General features: G+C 37.9%; 2 protein-coding genes across 7 annotated transcripts; one reads left to right on the top strand and one right to left on the bottom strand.

Moving 5' to 3' along the window:
* LOC122836053 (troponin T, fast skeletal muscle isoforms-like) lies at window positions 1-13,288 on the top strand. Of its 5 annotated transcripts, XM_044125698.1 has the most exons (14): window positions 8-98; window positions 1,746-1,786; window positions 1,999-2,012; window positions 2,592-2,600; window positions 3,000-3,170; window positions 5,963-5,981; window positions 6,082-6,127; window positions 6,260-6,376; window positions 8,546-8,623; window positions 8,704-8,817; window positions 8,907-9,019; window positions 9,307-9,397; window positions 11,517-11,557; window positions 12,927-13,288. In XM_044125698.1, the coding sequence occupies exons 2-14, from the start codon at window positions 1,767-1,769 to the stop codon at window positions 12,961-12,963; spliced, it is 870 nt and encodes a 289-aa protein (XP_043981633.1). In that variant the 5' UTR covers window positions 8-98; window positions 1,746-1,766; the 3' UTR covers window positions 12,964-13,288. The 5 variants fall into 5 exon arrangements, with proteins under 5 accessions (XP_043981634.1, XP_043981633.1, XP_043981636.1 ...); XM_044125699.1 differs by lacking the exon at window positions 2,592-2,600 and having other exon boundaries at window positions 1-98; XM_044125700.1 differs by lacking the exon at window positions 3,000-3,170 and having other exon boundaries at window positions 21-98.
* A 223-nt stretch (window positions 13,289-13,511) lies between these two features.
* myod1 (myogenic differentiation 1) lies at window positions 13,512-19,208 on the bottom strand. Of its 2 annotated transcripts, XM_044125697.1 has the most exons (3): window positions 17,198-19,199; window positions 16,356-16,425; window positions 15,773-16,031 (listed from the first exon to the last, which is right to left on the bottom strand). In XM_044125697.1, exons 1-3 carry the CDS (start codon window positions 17,945-17,947, stop codon window positions 15,805-15,807), a joined length of 1,047 nt encoding a protein of 348 aa, XP_043981632.1. In that variant the 5' UTR covers window positions 17,948-19,199; the 3' UTR covers window positions 15,773-15,804. The 2 variants fall into 2 exon arrangements, with proteins under 2 accessions (XP_043981630.1, XP_043981632.1); XM_044125695.1 differs by lacking the exon at window positions 16,356-16,425 and having other exon boundaries at window positions 13,512-16,031; window positions 17,198-19,208.
* Between the last annotated feature and the right edge of the window lie 600 nt (window positions 19,209-19,808).

Here is a 19,808-nt window from a genome sequence, read left to right as displayed (position 1 = left end):
GTCACTATAACAGAAGGACATAATCACGGTGGTAAGTTTGCAGAACCTTACAGCCTGTCTTGGCCAACAGGGAGCTCACTTCATTCAGCTTTTCTGAGGTAAGGCAGAACATTGCATGTGTGGATGATGGTGGGAGCTCATCTGCAATGTCCCTAAACATCACCTAAAGTCAGGTGCAAACTGAGTCCGTGTATCTTAAAATCACTCTCACCCCCAGTTGAGGCATCTACAAAGATCAGCGCTACAGCTACTGGAAGACATGTTTGAGTTTGAGCTCTATAAAGCTGATGTGTTTCTCCCAGAAGAGCTGATGATCAATGGGCTCAATGTACTGATGTACATCTATCTAACTTTAGCTGGGCAGAAAATATACGGTTTATTTAGCACTTCTAATGGAGACACAATGCAAGCCGGTGAATCTCAGTTTCTTATCAGGTATGCAGCTGGACTTTGTTGTAGTTTTTGTGTTGTCATGGCTAGAGTCAGGTTTTATTGAGTGGGGCAGAGATGCTGAAAGGATTTACAGATGGCTCTGAACCTTAGCTCAGCTTTCCACCTGGGCCGTAAAAGATACATGATTAATCTTTGCAATGTTGGTGGTTCACTGGATAGATTTTCTCCTTACCTTAAGCATGCACTTTTTCTCCACTGCTGCAGTTTTTACTTGACAATTTTGCATGTGGACAGTAAAATACCGACTAGAAGACTGAATGTGTTGGCATTATCTAATTGCCAACACACCTTGTTTACTGAAATCACATTAAAATGTAGACAGAAACTTCATCTGTCAAACTGTTCAGGACTTCCCTGTAAATCCCAAGTAAAGCAGCTTCAGCCAACAAGGCGCCTGGAGGATGATTGAAGGAACCATGTGAGAGCAGAAAAACTCCACATAAGGGAATGATGCTGGAGGAAGTCCAGTGGACGGAATCCAATATTTTACATCATGCAAAGTAAAACCAAATCTGAGACCTGTGCAGCTGTCATGTGGAGAAAGTGGTGATGTCAGGAAGTTTTCGTGGGGGCCCTGTGCTAAAGAGATTGATAATGTAGACTAATAACCAAAAATCTAATCAGGTAATGAATTTAATGATGAGTAAAGTTGGGTACTGTGTGTTTGGTGTTGGGTTTTGATCACACACTGTACCGAGACATGCTCCCAGATGAAATGCTGAAACAGATTTAGAATGTGGAAAAATTTATGCTAACGTGTGGATACTCGCTCCTTTGTTGGCATAAGACAAAATCATCTTTAACACATTAGCTGCTGATGGGGGAGGACAGCAGGCTGACCTGTAACACTATCACTGGACCTTTTTCTTTCTCTCCACTGCAATATTAATCTCCTGCCTCAGTAGTTAAAAACAGACTATTGGCATAAATCTATGTTTAGTCTCCTTCTCATTTATCATGAGAGAAGCAAATTCATGACTGTGGCTCAAATTTCAGCCCAGCGTTTTACAACAATTATATAACCGAGCTGTCCAGATATCATTACGTTAGAAATATGTGACAATAAATATTATTGGGAGAAACCTATAAAATGAATCAGATGTAATAATTTTTGTTCTTTTATTTCTACTAAGGAGGATTGTATGAAAGTAAACAGGTTGGGGCTTATTTAGGGTGGGGTCTGCTGTACATATTTGAAGCATCTGCTACTCAAGTCTGAGCTATAAATACAACAGGAGACATGGCTGCTCCTTAAAGACAGACTTTAAGCTCCTATTTTCTTTGATTTTAAGGTTTTAAAGTCCACTGCCACCATGTCTGACGCAGAGGAAGTGTAAGTCTTCTCCCATTTCCTCTCAGAAATAAAAATGTTTCATCACATTTGTGAGTGTTTTTGATTAAACAAACAAAATAAAATCTCAGCTTTTGCTTTAAAGCAGCTTTTATTTCTTCTTGAGAAATTTTCCAAAATACTCTACATATTGCTGTATTCTGAAGTGGTGAGTATTTTTTGATGCTAACTTGTTTTTGTCTTGTGTTTTGCAGTGAGCAGGTCGAGGGTAAGTAGTTATATTTTCTGTAGTTAAATGTACATATGTATTTTTATTACCAAAGTATCTTGCTCAGGTACAATTGGGAGCTCCATGCTAAATCCAGATGACATTTCTGAACATTCTCTAACTGATATTCCATTCCCTGTAGAAAGTTAGCACTGGACAGTTTTGTCTGTTTGCAGGTTTGGCTTGACTCCTCCAGACTGAAACTGTGCAGACAGAAAATAAATGTTTGTGTTGCTGTAGCATTCTTGCTAGTTGCAGCACTGGCAGAAAAAAACAACAAAAAGAAAACAAAACAATTGACCATGCTGTTTGAAATCCAATTGCCCTGTTTGCAAATATAGTCTTCCAGCTCTGCATGACTATCTGCAGTTGTAGCTGTCCTTCTGAGCTGAGCACACTACCATCTGAAAAGTGATTGTTTAATTCATCTTAAAGCTCCGATCAGCCCAGAATGACTGCTTTGTTTTGCTTAGCATGGAATCCCACTGTGCCCATCATTTACATTTATACTTTTTGAAAAATGGGTACAAATGGGATGAAATGATAATATTCTTCTGCTCCTTTCTCTCTCGGATCAAGAATACGATGGTAAGACAGCCGGCACACTACCAACCGTAACATTAAAAAAATAATAATAACTCATTTATGACCCACTTGTGAGTTCTTCCAGATATACTTTATGCAGCATGCTGTTTAACATTAACAGTATTTAAAATTTAAAACATACAAATGGCAGTGCAGCTACAATCCCATTTCATCCAACAATGGTCCTTTTGTATTTCTCTTTCCGATGCCTGCTGTCTCACGTGCTTTGGCGCCATCTTGTGGAAACTGACCAAACAGCATTATCATTAACTCACATGTTCCTTTCCATACCCACAACTGAAAACATCCATCTCTTTCCCCCTTTTCCTCTCTCCCGCTTCTATTAAATGTCTTGCTACCCCCCACCTCCATCTCCACGGTGATTTGCTGCATGGTGTTTAGCTGTAGAAGTGGAGATAGTACAGGAGGTAGAGGTTGCCCCTGAGGCGGCTCCTGAGCCAGAGGCAGAGCCTGAGCCTGAACCAGAACCAGAACCAGAACCAGAACCAGTGGTAGAACCAGAGCCAGAGCCAGTGGCAGAACCAGAACCAGAGCCATTGATTGAGCCTGAAGGTATGTGGCAAGAAGGGGGACGGGGTTATTCTATCATCCCTTTCAATGCAAAGACCCCACTAACGTCTTGATACTGTCTGCACATACCACCTTCCTTTCACCTCTGGACAAACTCAAATACTCGGCTTTTACGCAGAGCTCAGAAAGTGCAGGTTGAAGGACCATCCATCCATCCATTTTCTTTACACCCTTCTTCCCTAAATGGGGTCAGGAGGGTTGCTGGTTCCTCTCCAGCTGCGTCCCGGGCGAGAGGCGGGGTACACCCTGGACAGGTCGCCAGTCTGTCGCAGGGCAACACAAAGACATACAAGACAATCAACCACGCACACACACACTCACACCTAGGGAGAATTTAGAGAAACCAATTAGCCTGACAGTCATGTTTTTGGACTGTGGGAGGAAGCCGGAGAACCCGGAGAGAACCCACACATGCACAGGGAGAACATGCAGACTCCATGCAGAAAGATCCCCGGCCGGGAATCGAACCCAGGACCTTCTTGCTGCAAGGCAACAGCTCTACCAACTGCGCCACTGTGCAGCCCCGGTTGAAGGACCTCTTGAAAAAAAAAGAGGTCCTTTTATATATATATATATATATATATATATATATAGTCTAGTACCATTCTACCATGACTTAGTGACAGTTAAAGGCTTATTTTGCATTGCTGAATGATGGTTCTGTGAAGTATTGGTCATAGTTCCCTTACCTGCAGTGGGAACATGTCAGCTGGTTGAGAATAAATACAGTTTGTCAGTTCAAGGCTACCAGCTAGTTGGTTGTACGCCTGCTGTTTTATCTGACTTTTGCAATTTACTTTAACTCAAACTGAACAACATCTATGTTTCTATATGAGCTTTTTATGTGATAGTACCTTGGTTCAGGGAGTTGGGGTGATACCACCTCTACAGGTCAGCAGTCCGTCCAAGCACAGGGCAGCAGAGAGACACAATGCAGCACACCTAGTGAAGATTTAAGCATGACCAGTTAACCTGCCAGCATGTTTCTGAACTGTGGGAGGAAGCATGAGGACCTGGAGAGAAGCACCTTAGCGTGGGTAGAAATTGTTCAATCCATGCAGAAGCCCCCGGCCCAGATCTAAATGTACCAGGCGCCACAAAACCTATTTTCTGGCCCCATGTTGTTTGTCCTAACTGACAACAGAGCTGCTAAGAATACAGAAGGTGACAAAACATTTCCTTAGTGTGTCATTCTTGTAGGTTGACCCAAATGGATCCTGCAGTTGATTCATCGATTGAATGTGACTAATTCAGTTCAATTTTTCTCTAATACTTCAAGAAGAAAAGCATTTTTGAGAACCCTGGGATTTCTCCACATAACTTTCTTATTTCATTTGATTTTATAAATAACATATTTACTTTACAGTAACAGTAAACATCACTAGATTTACCAAATCTGAGGAATGTTTTAAAAAGATTTCATTTTGTTAAAACCATTTTGAAGAGCGATAATCTATAACCAAATTTGGTTATAGACCTACTTAATAAGCATAATGTACTAACAATACTAAATGATATGCACACAGAAGGATTGACTAACATGTTTGTCTCCTACTGACAGAAATGGATATTGCTTTCAAAATGTTTCAAATTTTAACTTCATTAATGTCTAATATGTGTAAATGTTCCACTTATATCTGTTTGTCCAACAGAAACAACAGAAGTGTAATGTGGGATACCCATGCAAACTATCCAATTATTTATATGAATTTGATGTTTTGGATGGCCATTTTTGTTTATTTTATTTTCCTTACGTTGAATGGGTTACCTATTTCAATGTCAAACGTTGCTTTTCTGTGTTATTTGGTGCTTGATGCATGCTGACGTCGTTGAGCTGAAGAGGAAGGTATGTAGAGTAAAAAATATTTGATGGATATAAAAGGGATTTTTCTGGTTTTGGTGGGATGTCAGTGTTCTGGTTTGAGGCTTGTTTCTCAGTCATCCAGTCAGTCCATGAGCACCAACCAGTTGTTAGGGTGCCGGGGTTTAAGACATAAGAATGAAATGAAAGTGATTTTTTTAATCTGTTTTTAGGGAAAAAACAAAAGTGTTATTGGAGAAGGAAGAAAAGGGTGAACGAATATGGATTCCTAACACATGCTTTACTGCACAGCAAATGTAGGGAGGCTTTCAGACCCAAAACAGCAACTCAACACTGCACTACAATACTTCTACATTTATTTTGCTGCCAAAAGTCTTCAGATATCCATTAAACTGCTGCCAGTAGGGCTGAACACACTCTGCCAAAAATGGAGCTCATGTTTCTCTTCCCTAAAACTCAACTCAGCTCCTCCAGGTCTGGAAGTCCGTCTAGGTTTGCTCTGCAGCTCATCATATGCGTCATATGGCTAATAGACAGAACATGGAGAAATAATTTGTGTTAAATAATTTTGGGGGTCAAGCCAAAAAGAAAAAAAGGCTCAAAAGAAAGAAAGCAAGAAGGAAAGAAAAAGAGGAAGGAAAAAGTAAAAAAAGAAACACTAACAGAGACTGGTTGTGTTAATTGTTCAGATTTGATTCTCACACACGTTTTATTTAATCCATGTTTAAAGTTCACACTTCTGCCCATATCTGTTTCATTGAATTTTGTTTCATTTCCCTGTTGTGACTCTAACCTTAGCTATTAATAAGCCAAGTTTTTTTTTCTTACAAATTAATCTCTCATTTAAAATGATTGTGATCTATGAGCAATGCCCAAATGAAGGGCAGTATAGTCTGTGTCCCTCCTAACCCAATGACATGTACTCATCCCCTCTTCATTTTTTAACCTGCAGAGGAGAAGCCAAAGTTCAAGTAAGTCTCCTCCTGTAGTCATGTGATCATTGGCCACAAAGCAACAATAAAAAAAATGGCACACATTAGTAGTCTCAAAAGTGAATCCGCTCTGTTGCAGGCCCAGCGCTCCAAAGATCCCAGATGGTGAAAAAGTGGACTTTGATGTAAGTGAGAATTACATGAGAGTAAACAGGTTTGTTTTGATTTGTCTGCGATGTTTTCTGCTGAGTGCTGGGTCCATTTTATTATTATTATTATTATTTTATTGTTTTTTTTTTTTTTTTTTTACAATGCAGGACATCCAGAAGAAACGTCAGAACAAGGATCTGATGGAGCTTCAGGCCCTGATCGATGCTCACTTTGAGTGCAGGAAGAAGGAGGAGGAGGAGCTGATCGCACTCAAGGACAGGATTGTGAGTCTTACTTACTGACTTGATTTGATTTAAATCCAAATGTTGCATCCAAAAAGCCAGGCACAGAAGAGTGAAAACATAACTTTATTGCCATATGTTAAGAGGAGTCAACAATGAAATAATTTTTTTTAAATGATATTTTCCTTAATTATTCTTACTTCTGCTCAATCAGAAGTAAGAGATATATATATATATATATATATATATATATATATATATATATATATATATATATATATATATATCTATATATCTCTTACTTCTGATTGAGAAGTAAAAAATATATATATATATATATATATATATATATATATAATTATATAGTTATATATAATATAATATATATATATATTATAGTTATAATTATAATATTTTAATATATATATATTAAATATATATATATATATAATTTTTTTAGAAACTGTCAGTAACTGAAGGACAAAAACATTAAAGCATTTTTGGGGAAACACAACATGGATGAGTAGATGCTGTCACTTACTCATCTGAATTTGTCAGTGTGGTTGTTGCTTTATTTCTCTGATGTTTTGAAGGTTTGGCGTCGTCGACAGAGAATTGTCTGATCATTAACCACCTGCTCAGCACTGCCAAACACTCTTCAATTATAACTTGGGAGAAACATATTGTTAAAAGTGGAATTATCTGCAATGCAGAAAGTACTTTCTTTTAATAAATATTAATGAAGTGTATTAATGAATATTAATGAGTTTATATATCTTGCTGAAAATGTACTTGTAAGTTGGTTTTGTCTTATTTCTAAGATATTTGTATTAAGATATTAGCTCTAGAAATTGGACCCAAATGACTTGGTAAGATTTAGTATTTTTGCAGTGGAATGAAAAAATGACTCTTTGGATGAACATAAAAAAATCATGGAAAGGTTTTCCACCTCATAACTTGCCTTATTTCAGCACCATGTAATTCTGTTACTCCTATTTAAAGCAAACGTGTTAGGTCAATTTAATTTATTATGGTTATTCTAATTTAAATAAAATGAGTTGGCTCAACTTATGTTATTATGGTTATACCAATTTAAAGCAAATGTGTTTGCTCAATTTAATTTATTAAAGTTGATTCAACTTTACAATTTACAATAGTTGGACCCAATGTAATTTAAAGAGCCAGCCCAACTAATTTGCAATGCTTTGGACCAAATAATTTACTTGACTAAGATTAATGGCAATTTAGTTGAAACCAACTTTTATTTTTCTCTGGAAGAGTTTTTGCTGTGCTAGTGGTTCGTATTTTTTTGAGACAGTAGGAGGACATGGAAAAGTTTGCCAGGACCGGGAGTCGAACCAGCGACATCTGCGTCGAGGACTAAAGCCTCCAAACGTGCAGTGTGCTAAACCCCTGCGCCACCACGGCACGCTGGAGAAACCAACTTATGTTACAGTGATACCTTCACAATACTTATTAAGTTGATCCAACTCATGAAAATTAAGTTAGCTCAACAAACATGCTCCATGCTGAAAGAAAGTTATTTAATCGTGTGGAAATCCTTTGCATGATTTAATTATGTTAATTCAAAGACTTTTTTTTTTAAGGCATAGACTTGTAACAGTGTTACAGTGCATTTAAGAACTGTTTCAGTGCAGTTCTTAAATGCCAAGAACTGCATTTTTTATTGTGCTTTTCCCCAACAGAGAAAAGCACAATATCTATAGTTTAATGTGTAACTAAAACTGTTTTGAAGTCTTCCCAGGCGCAAAATAGTTATGTCGCGTGATCTTTCATAATCTCTCGTGATCCCCTGATCTCGCTAGACCCTCTTTGGAGGGAAATGAATCTGACTAAAATGAATCATGTTATCTCAACTTGAATACGTTATTCATGTTGAGACAAAAAAATCGATTGTCTCACATGAACTCGCGTGATATCCCGTGATCTCACTCGCTGTCTTCAGCACAAGATCAGTCTGACTACAAAGAATCATGTTATCTCAAAAAGATTAAATTTCATAAATGTGAAGTTGTTTAATTTCTTGTTTATCCAACATGACTGTATCATGTTTTAGTTTGAAACATGAAATTATTTAGTTAAAAGTACATGATATTCTTTTGTTAATGTGATGACCCCCTAAGTTCATTTTTTTCAGCGTGCAAGTGTTTTTGCACGGTCTCCATGACTATGCTCATCCTAACCCTGCAGGAGAAGCGTCGCGCTGAGAGGGCTGAGCAGCAGAGGGTCCGAGCAGAGAAGGACAAGGAACGCCAGGCCAGGCGTGAGGTTGGTCGACAGTATGTAATGTCATGACGCCGATCAGCAACAGTGTGGACTCACTGTGGGTTTACGTCTCGTGAACACAGGAGGAGAGGCGGATAAGGGAGGAGGCTGATGCCAAGAAGAAGGCTGATGAGGATGCCAAGAAGAAGTCAGCTCTGTCCAGCATGGGCTCCAACTACAGCAGCCATCTGCAGAGGGTCAGCACACATACGCATGCTCACACCGATGGAGGCATAGTTAGAATCGTGATCCGCTCTGAGCCTTCACCTATCTACACTATAAACAGGCTGACCAGAAGAGAGGAGGAAAGAAAGAGACTGAGAGGGAGAAGAAGAAGAAGATTCTGGCCGCCAGACGCAAGGCGCTCAACATCGACCACCTGAGCGAGGACAAGTTGAAGTATGACTCATTTTCTCTTCCAGGAAATGTTTTTTGTTGTTTCTTACCTACAAAAAAAATCAGAGACCAGTAAAAACTCCTTGTGGACACATGAGAGTTAAAGCTGTTATACATAATGATCTAACCTTCTGCTTCCAAACTAAAACCATTCTACTGAGCAACAGTCTGATGTTTATTTTTGTTTGCTGTCAATTTATTTACACTAGATAGTAATGCTTTAGACTAGCTGAGTCGCACAATGACAACAGCAGTAAGAGTTTGTAAAAAGCTGATTGGTTCTCCTGCAGGGAAAAAATCAATGAACTCAGTGACTGGATGCGTCAGCTGGAGTCTGAGAAGTTCGACCACATGGAGAGACTGAAGCTGCAGAAGTACGAGGTGAGAAAAGTCGATTACTCTGCTGCCTTACACATATCAAACCCCAATGGTCAATAAAGGTTACAATAATTACTTAAGTATATTTTGTAACTAAAAATGCAGAACGAATTATGATTTTTTTAAAAACAGATTTTACGTGACGTCTTTATTTTGTTAGTATGAAATACTGATTCAACTTAATTCAGTTCATTTATAGCAACAATTCACAAGATCTGATTTATACACAGAAACATATTAAATCAATTCAATAGAATGAAATAGACAAGTTCAAATTCAAATTACAAACTGAGTCCTAATAGTGGATGTATTACATCCTATTTTTATATGATGTTATTTGTTCAGTTTTATTCCATGAGATGCACAAAAAGAAAACTAAATCTGGTTATTTATAGTATTTACTCTGATTTTGCTTTTACTGTTTTGATATGCATTCCTTAAGGTTTTTGATATGAAAGAACTCTAGACATGAACATTGAAAACTTGTGTGTAGGTGTAACACCTCCACCTGCTCTGCTGTACACTGAAAACAATGACTCTTTGGATGAACATAAAAACATCATGGAAAGGTTTTCCACCTGATTACTTTGCTTTATTTCAGCACCATGTAATCCGTTACCCCTATTTGAAGCAAATGTGTTAGGTCAACTTAATTTATTAAGGTTATTCCAATATAAAACAATTGTGTTGGCTCAACTTATGTTGTTATGGTCACTCTATGGTTGATTCTAAATCAAACGTGTTGGCTGAACTTAATATATTATGGTTATTCCAATTTAAAGCAAATGTGTTGGCTCAATTTAATTTATTAAGTTTGATTGAACTCATTTACTATAGTTGGACCCAATGTTATTTAAAAGAGCCAACCCAACTAATTTGCAATGCTTTGGACCAAATAATTTACTTGACTAAGATTAATGGCAATTTAGTTGAAACCAACTTTTTTTTCTTGTTTTTTCTCCAAAGATTTTTTTTATTTTTTTATTTTCCCACCAGGGGGTCTTTTTGTGGGCTCTAGTGTCCCTTATATGACAGTAGGCTGACAGGAAGGGGGGAAGGCATGCGGCAAATATCGCCAGGTCCGCGTCGAGGTCTCAAGGCATCCAAAAGTGGGTCACGCTATCTCCTATGCCACCACAGCACACCCCTCTCCAAAGAGTTTTTATGGCGCTAGTGGCTCATATTTTTTTGAGACAGTAGGTAGACAGGGTGAGGACATGCAGCAAAGGTTGCCGAGACCAGGAGTCGAACCAGCAACATCTGCGTCGAGGACTAAGGCCTCCAAACGTGCAGTGTGCTAAACCCCATTGGTTTCTCAGCACACCTGAGAAACCAACTTACGTTACAGTGATACCTTCACACTACTTATTAAGTTTATCCAACTCATGAAAATTAAGTTAGCTCCAAAACCATGCTTTGTGCTGAAAGAAAGCTATTTAATCGTGTGAAAGTCCTTTCCATGATTTTATGACGTTAATTCAAAGACGTTTTTTTAATTCGAAGTCTTTTTTTAAAAAAGACTTTTTTTACAGTTCTTAAATGCACTGTGTCTGTGCATTTAAGAACTGCACTGTAATAGTGCAGTTCTTAAATGCCAATAGTGCCCTACAGAGAAAAACAAATATCTATAGTTTAATGTGTAACTAAAACTGCTTTGAAGTTTTCCCAGGTGCAAAACAGTTATGTCGTAAAATCCCTTGTGATCCTCTGATCTCGCTAGACCCTCTTCGGAGGGAAATGAATCGGACTAAATTGAATCATGTTATCTCAACTTGAATACGTTATTCAAGTTGAGACAAAAACGATTGTCTCGCGTGATATCCCGTGATCTCACTCGGCTTCAGCACTATATCAGTTTGACTATAATGAATCATGTTATCTCAACGTGATTAAATTTCATAAACGTGAAGTTGTTGATTTTCTTGATTATCCAACATGATTGTATAACATTTTTGTTTGAAACATGAAATTATTTAGTTAAAAGTACATTATTTTCTTTTGGTAATGTAATAACCCCCTGAGTTCATTTTTTACAGTGTATGCTGTTTCCTCCATCACCTCATTATCTTCTGAGATTAAAATTCTTCTTCTTCTTCTTCTTCTTCTTCTTCTTCTTCTTCAGGTTACAAGACTGCGCAAGAGAGTGGAGGAGCTCAGTAAATTGTAAGTCACAAAAGTGAAGTTGTTCCTGCATGTCAGAGAACAGTGAGAATGACACCACAGTTTCCCAGAATCACTTTTTTACCATGGAGACTAAACCTCCACCCATGAGTTGACTTAAGAAAGTCAGAGCTGGTAACTGGGGAGTGTGGATCTGTTGCTAGGGTAGATTTCCTGCAACCTGGAAGTTGTGAGTTCCATTCCAGCGTCGTCATATGTCACTGTGTCCCTGAGAAAGGCACTTCACCCAAAGCTTTGCATCAGCTGTGAATGAGTGAATGTGGAGTCAGTGTAAAATACTTTGAGTTGTTTTGTAGAACAAGAAAAGGCATTGGTTTGTTTTATGACCTTGGTTGACTCAACATTAGATTTTCTGTGTCTTTTATGTTAAAGTTAGGGACAGCTCCTTTAGCTGAGATTATCTTTGAGTTTTTGTTGCAGTTTTCAGGTTATATTAAAGCTGTAATTGGTTTAAAAACAATATTTTTATGATTGGCCACCCCTCCAAAAATGTGTTAGGTCACAACCATTCATTTAGACCTGAGGTTCTCCTTTTGCTGTCAACATGTTTGGTGATTTGTCATGTATGCTGGCAGGGAATCAGACAGGCCAATTAGAGCCTGATGGGAAATCAAGGTGTGTTGCTGGAGGTGTTTATTTATGAGACTGGTGCTGTAACATCACAGCCAACAATGGATGTAATGAGACTGTAAGATTAATGTATTATAATACTTATATTTTTCCTATTACTCAGTATTTACTAAAACAGAACTGGATGAATAAAAATAATTTTCGAATCTTTCAAACAATTAAAAGTTGATTCTATTGGATGTTTAAACACATAGCCAGTCTGCTTGTGCATAAAAAAAAAAAAAACAGAACGACAGGACAAACAACCATGCACACATATCCATACCTAAGGGGAATTTAGAAAGACCAACTGACCTGACAGTCATATTTTTGGACTGCCGGAGAACCCGGAGAGAACCCACCATGCACAGGGAGAACATGCAAACTTCATGCAGAAAGACCCCGGGCCGGGAATTGAACCCAGGACCTTCTTGCTGAAAGGCAACAGTGCTACCAACTGCGCCACTGTGCAGCCTTTGTCAATAAAATATTTCAGCCAATTAATCAATGATTCAATGTGAAAATAAGGAGTTAAGCTTTCTGTGAATAAATGTATCTACAGCACACTGTTCTCTACCTATAAATGTTCATATGTGCTTTAAATGGTGCCAATCTATTTGCCTTTATGTTTCACCAACATGGCATCTTTGGGACAAATGAGACACAAGTTGCCTCTGTTTGGAAGTAAAAATGTGAAGTCGCAGCTCTGACATGTCTCCCTGTTTTCTGTTTGGAATTACAGCAGCAAGAAAGGTGCTGCAGCCCGCCGCAGAAAGTAGATTGGCTGAACCCACGAGTACTTGCAAACCAAACTGCCATCACCATATGGACACACGCAGGATGAAGCAAATCACACTGTGGAGAAGGTTGCACCTCTGAAGAAACTAGTAACGCTGAGGTCCGCCCTGCGGTTTCTCAGCCATGTCATGAAGAAACAAGGAGCCTTTAGCCGCCATTTAATAGGAAGAAAACACTACTCAACATGCTTGCCATCACACCTCCTCACCCTCAACTCTGTGGTTCTCAGTAATTTTGTAAATAAAGTGTGACTCTTCAAACCATTTCTATAGTTATCAGAAGCCAATAAAGTTCCGTCTTTTCAGATGTGGAATCTTAAAGTCATCTGTTCAGCTCTTATTTCAGTTTTGCCGAACTAATTCTAATCTTCAGTCTAAAGCTTCAGTCATTCAGAACATGCTTTTTCACTTCAGCTAGCCTAAATTACATTATTTTTCAAGGGTCTGCAGTGAAAAAGAGCACAATGTGCTTGAAATGTGGATGTAAGCAGGGATGTAAAAACTTCAGATCAAAGTGGATGGGATGTGTCAGAATAATATTCAGGCGCAAGAACATCAGAGATTCTTTGGCCATTCTCAAGAGCTTTGATGTTACATAATCCATCATCCTTCTTGGTCAGAAATAAATATATTACATGGCTCACCATAGAGAAGTATTTCAAATAAAATTTAAACTTTGTCCTGCTGATTTTTTTAAATTTATCAATCAATTTACTGTTAGTATATTAAAATACTGGTGATAATTAAAAAAGGGGATTCTCATGCTTATTTAGTATTTTGTTTGATGAGATTTCCAGTGTTGTGACTGTAATTCATTCATCAGTAGTTTTAGAGAATTTAGAGAAACGGCTGGGTGTGCTACAACAACATATCCAACTTTCTGCTGCCAAAAGGAAACCTTTGTTCAAAGGCAACATCCACGTTGACTAGGAGTTGTCTGGAATGGACCATGACTCTGGGAACATGGATTGTTTTTAGAGCAGATAAGTGGCCCTTAGAAATCCAAAACATGTAGATCAGAACTGGTCGAAGTTCTGAGTCAGAACTTCTCACTCTCTCTCTCCATCAGACTTTACATTTAAATTACACTCACTGTTTTCATTAACACACAAAGAGTTGCTCCTCTAATCAATAATGCAGAAAAGAAAAGTTTTATAGAATTTCTCCCAATACAGTCAAATATAGTTTTATTGTAAGCAGGTTTAGCCTGTTACAGAGAAAACTAGTCTTTCGTTTAGACAATAAACAAAAGACTAGAAACAATATTTAGTGGCAGGGACTTTGTGTTTCCTCTGTTTTCCAAAACCTTTATGGTACTTTTATTTTAAATAGAGAAGCATGTTTCAAGCTGTTTTGTCCAAATTGGGTTGTAACATTTTGTCAAATTCTAACGTTTTTCCAAGAATGAGACACTCATCAATAAGCAAAAAAAGCCTCATGTCTTCTTCTATAACAACTTCTTAAAATCCAAAAAATGGTTTTAAAAGCTGGGAAAAAAAACAAAAAAAACACGGCATTTTCTCAGCTTCACCAGCAGATGACAATGTCAACATCCTTCCTTTGTCAAAACCTGCTGGTCTGTGTTGAGCCAACCTGAGGATGGGTCAGGTTTCATCCATCCAGAGGTAATTTTTAAAATTATTTTAGTCTTTAAATAAAAATTCTTGAAATCCAATAAAGTATCAACATTAGGCTTTTTGTATAAATAAGCCGGTGGATTTATTTTCCTTAAAAATTTCACACAATTTTCAGCAGTATAAATATAAAGGTGGCAATCTTCTCACAACAACAAACAATACAAAGAGGAACATTAAATAAAAATGCATGACTTCACATGAAACAAATCAGCTCTTATTTACATGATATGTACAGAAACAAGAACTAAATAAAATTGAATGGTCCTGACAGAGACTTCTGGGTCTGGATTTGACAGGAGCTTAAAAACAAACAATAAAACACAAACAGTAGATTACTTCTCCAACTGCTGAACTCTATTATTTTTGTCAGTAGGTTTTCTCTGCAGGAGATTTTTTTTTTTTTGGTATTTTCAGATCTACTGGAATCTCCTGGACTTTAGAAGGAAGGATGAGAGTGGAGGAATGTTACTGGATGCTTGTTGGACTTATTTCATTAAATGATTTTTTTTTTCATATAACTTAAATAGAAACAAAAAGTTATTAGTAGAATCCTGTTGAATCCAGTTACGTAATCCAAAAAGTGGAATAATGTAGTCTTTGAAAATCATCTGTGGGGAGAAAATAAATTATTCTTATTAGTTTAGCATTCATACAATCAACCTTCTGGTACCAAAGTAGTGACAAGTTTCTACTTAGTTACCTCTTCAACAGGGATGGAAACTGTACAATAATAATAATAATAATAATAATAATAATAATAATAATAATAATAATAATAATAATAATAATAATAATAATAATAATAATAATAATAAATTTGGTCTATTCACTTAGTTTTTAGATTTTTATTTGGAAAAACATGTTGAAGTTCATTAATATGTTTAAAGTTTCAATTAAGACTAGTGAAATATAAAATCACATTAAATTAAATTTCAAAACTAATTTAAAAAAATGTCCACTGTCCTCGGATAAAAACTTAGACAGGTTTAGTTAGTTGACTTAAATTAGTTTTTTCTTCCCGGCAGGAAGGAGCTTTGACGTGATGGATGCATGTCAGGCTGCTAACAGCTGCCGGAGACTCTTTAAAAGCAGAATAACGAGGCCATTTTGTTACAATAAGTGTTTTCCAGTAATAACTCTACAACAAGGCAGCGTGTTATTTTCCAGCTGTGCTGAGCGGGAGGCTTTATAGGACTTGGTAGATGAGGTTTGGGTCCTGGTTGTCGGGGGAGGAGGGGATCTGAGTGGCTTCTCGGGCCTTTCCTGCCTCGCTGAGAGGAGCTGAGGAGGCCGGGGAGCCGGAGGCTTCAGGCCCGGGCTGCAAGCTGCTGCCGTCTGTGGAAATCCGCTCCACAATGCTGGATAGGCAGTCCAGACTGGAGACCACCGAGCTGCGACACCTCTTCGGACCAGCTGCACAGACAGTACAACAAACATGCATCTGATTCAAATATATTTATTGATATTTTTATTGACATTTACTGTAGATCTATTTGTTGCTCCCCCCCAACCCCTCTGGTGCTATACAAATAAAGTTACTTGATTTTTTTTTTCTATAAGGGAATTGGATTCTTAAATTTCTGACTTTGATGCAAGACATTTTCATTCTGAATTTTCCAACGATTTAACTTAGTTATAAATTATGCGACTGGAAGTGGTTCAAATTCATAACCAGTTAAATCTAATATTACATAACACTCATTTTATTGATCGAAAGGCTCTGAGAAACGCGCTCACCGCTTGGCGACTCAGAGAAGAAAGAACTGGTGTCAAAGCTTTTTGTTCTGCTCGGTCCGTTAAAATCCATCTGGAAGGGAAAAAAAGGCCGCTTACTGACGTCAGACAGCATTTTCACCGGAAAAGTGAAAAAGTTTTTACATAAATGTTAGTGTTTGACTTTCTTAAAATGAAATAAAGAAAAACTATAATCTAGTTTGTTGACGGACGTGTTTCAAAATAAATCACACATCCTGTGCCTGCGCTGAAATATAATTAACAAATCATGTCTCGTTTTTATATATCTCTGCTGTTGATACATGTTAACGCTTAACATCTTAATGTATTTCTCCATAAACATTTAGATTAAAATGCAAATTTGAAAAGAATGGGAAAAACAAATAGCATTTTAGTTAATTCAGAATACAACAATCAAAAGAAATGGTCTCAAGATAATAATAATAATAATAATAATAATAATAATAATAATAATAATAATAATAATAATAATAATAATAATAATAATAATTTTAGCGGACCAGGTGTGTTTGCTGTACTGTTTGCTTCTTAAATCACCATAGTGGACTAAAAAAATAAACAAAAACGAATAATCGAAAGCTGGTGAATGTAGGTGAATGGGTATTTAAAATGTCGAATGATCGTTTGAGAGAAAACAAAACAAAAAATAAAATAAAATAACTGCGTGCCACCAATCAAGCACTGCTCGTCTTCTAGTGTTCGTTGAAATTAAAATAGTCTTATAGGAAGGAAAGTTATAACTAGCCTGAGACGGTATCAGGTCAGCAGGTAGAATGCTAAAGATCGTCGGCGTGTAAAAGCGCGCCGCGCGTTCCTGGACTCACCATCCCGTCGGAGCAGTTGGAGCGGGGACTGGACGCGTCCGAGTCCCCGCTGTAATGCTCCAGCACAGGGTAGAAGCCCTCCTCCTGGCCCCCGCGCAGCAGCGCCTGCAGAGACTCGATGTAGCTGATGGCGTTCCTCAGAATCTCCACCTTGGGAAGCCTCTGGTTGGGGTTGGCCGTCGTGCAGCGCTTCAGTGTCTCGAAGGCGTCGTTCACTTTGCTGAGCCGCCGGCGTTCACGCAGCGTCGCCGCCTTCCGTCTGTCCGCGTTGGTGGTCTTCCGCTTGCAAGCCTTGCAGGCCCACAAGAGGCACCGGCCCGCCTGGTGATGCCCGCTGGGGGCGCGGACGTGCTCGTCGTCCTCTGCCTCCGGGTGTTGGAGCTGGTGATGCAGGTGGGGGCACGGTGAGGGCGATGATGAAGACAAAGAGGAGGAGGAGGAGGGGGAGCAGGAATCCTCGGGTTTCAGCGGGACCCCATGCACCAGTCGCGGATCCAGGTCCTCGAAGAAGTGCATGCCAGTGGTGTTAAAGCAGGGGTCATCATAGAAGTCATCAGCAGAGGGAATGGAGAAGGAAATATCCGACAGCTCCATGAGTGAGTCCAAACCACAACAGAGCAGGAGACAGATCCGCCGGAGCAGAAACAGCTCGCTTTCTGTCGATGTGAAGTGTTCAGGCAACAGCGAAGAAGAAGAAAGAAGAAAGAAGAACAAGAAGAACATGAAGTGATGTTTGATTCCTGCTATCATAGCAGCTGTCAGCCTGGGGCCCCTGCGTCTTATACATGGCCCCGCCGCAGCAGGCAGGGTCAGGGCACTGGGGGTCCGCCCGGAGCTGACCAATCTGCTGCCAGCAGGAGGGGTTTACAGCTTCACGGTAATTAGCTCAGTCCTACAATTAACCCAAGAGGAGATAGAAAAAAAAATAAAAATAAAAATAAGTGCAGAAGGAGCCAGAAACCCGCAGCCGAACAACACGGAGACAGAAACAACGTAAATGTACCTACCGGAAACAGCTGTGCATGATTTTTTTTTTCGTTTCTGATTGCTCTTGAGTTTTCATTAATTTTTCATCCTTTTACAAGACAATCCTTTATTTATTTAATCAGCAACGTGCAGTTGATTAGAGCAAGAAATGAACTAGATCAAGTTACAAGAGCAAGCAACAGGATTGTTGAAAATTATTCTCATTGTAATTCGATTGTAAAATTGAATGTAAATCAAATTAGAATTGGGTCAGAGAACATTGGTTTGGTTTGTTACATAAAATTGGAATAAAATCCATTGTGATTGTAAAATGGTTTGAAAAATCATAAGGCAAATATTTGTACCAATATTTCTTGTACTGTAAATTAAAAAAAAAAATTGAAATAATATCATTAATTATACATAAATACGAATTTTAATGCCGGATTTGTGAGAAATAAGTTTCTCGATAAACTAAATTGTAAATCTTGCAGAAAGGAAACAGTGTTGATAAAACAAAAGGGTGTTTTGGAATGTAATCATTGTTATTATTAATAGCAATACTGGTAGTAAAAATAGAATGTGATCATACTATTTTTGGAAACAGTCATATGTACAAATACAATAAAATTAACTTATTGAATTATTTCTCAACCAACTCTAAAACTTCACTCCGTCCCAACTCAGAGAAGCCCGTGCTCATATTGGAAATACGTCCACGGAGAATGTAAACACTACATGAAAAAAACAAAACAAAAATAAAAACATCTAAAGTCAGGGCGTATTTTTAGACAGATGAACCCCTCACCTGTGCTCTCTCGGGGGTCGTTGTCCTCCAGCTCCTTGCAGCCCACCCCTCAGCTGTTACTACTACAATTTCATCAATAAGTCAAAATTTCCACTCACAGTGAACACTGATTTTTTTTTCTTTCGTTTTTCTGAGGATGTAGCGAGCTAACCTTCCAAACATGACAGAAACAACAAAGTTATATCTAAAATAAGGTATAAAATATCTGGGGGAAAAAATATCTTAAAAAATGAGGAGACCACTGCTCTGAACCCGATTGAAAACCTCCTGGTTATTCCACCAAATATTGATTTCTGAACTCTTCCTGAACTCAAACATTGGTATTGTTGTTTCTGAATGAATATGAACTTGTTTCCTTTGCATTATTTGAGGTCTGAAAGCCCTGCATCTGGTTATTTTAACCATTTCTCATTTTCTGAAAATAAATACTAATAAACTTTTAGAGACATGTTATTAGTTTACAGAATAAAAGAACAATGCTCATTTTACTCAAACATATACCAATAAAAGTAAACTGATTTTAAGTAGTCTTTTATTTTTACATTAGCATACATTAGGATACAATTATGTTTAGCAGAGTACGCTCTGCTAAACATAATTAAAAGGAAGTATTAAATATTCTCGTACATAGTTTGATTTGAAATATTCTATGAAATTTAATTTTCTCTGCTGCACCTAATTTTGTCTATACTTACAATTGGCATATCTGGTATTATATTTTCTGCATAAATTGATCGCACCTTCAGCTTCTGGATTTCTGAATGAAAATTAATGCACTTGTATTACCTTCCAAACCTTAAGCCATACACTGTATATCATTTATAGGTGGGTTAACTT

This window comes from Gambusia affinis, linkage group LG08 (genome assembly GCF_019740435.1).
Source record: "Gambusia affinis linkage group LG08, SWU_Gaff_1.0, whole genome shotgun sequence".
Classification (NCBI taxonomy): Eukaryota; Metazoa; Chordata; class Actinopteri; order Cyprinodontiformes; family Poeciliidae; genus Gambusia; species Gambusia affinis.
This window is presented reverse-complemented; position numbering and strand designations above follow the sequence as displayed.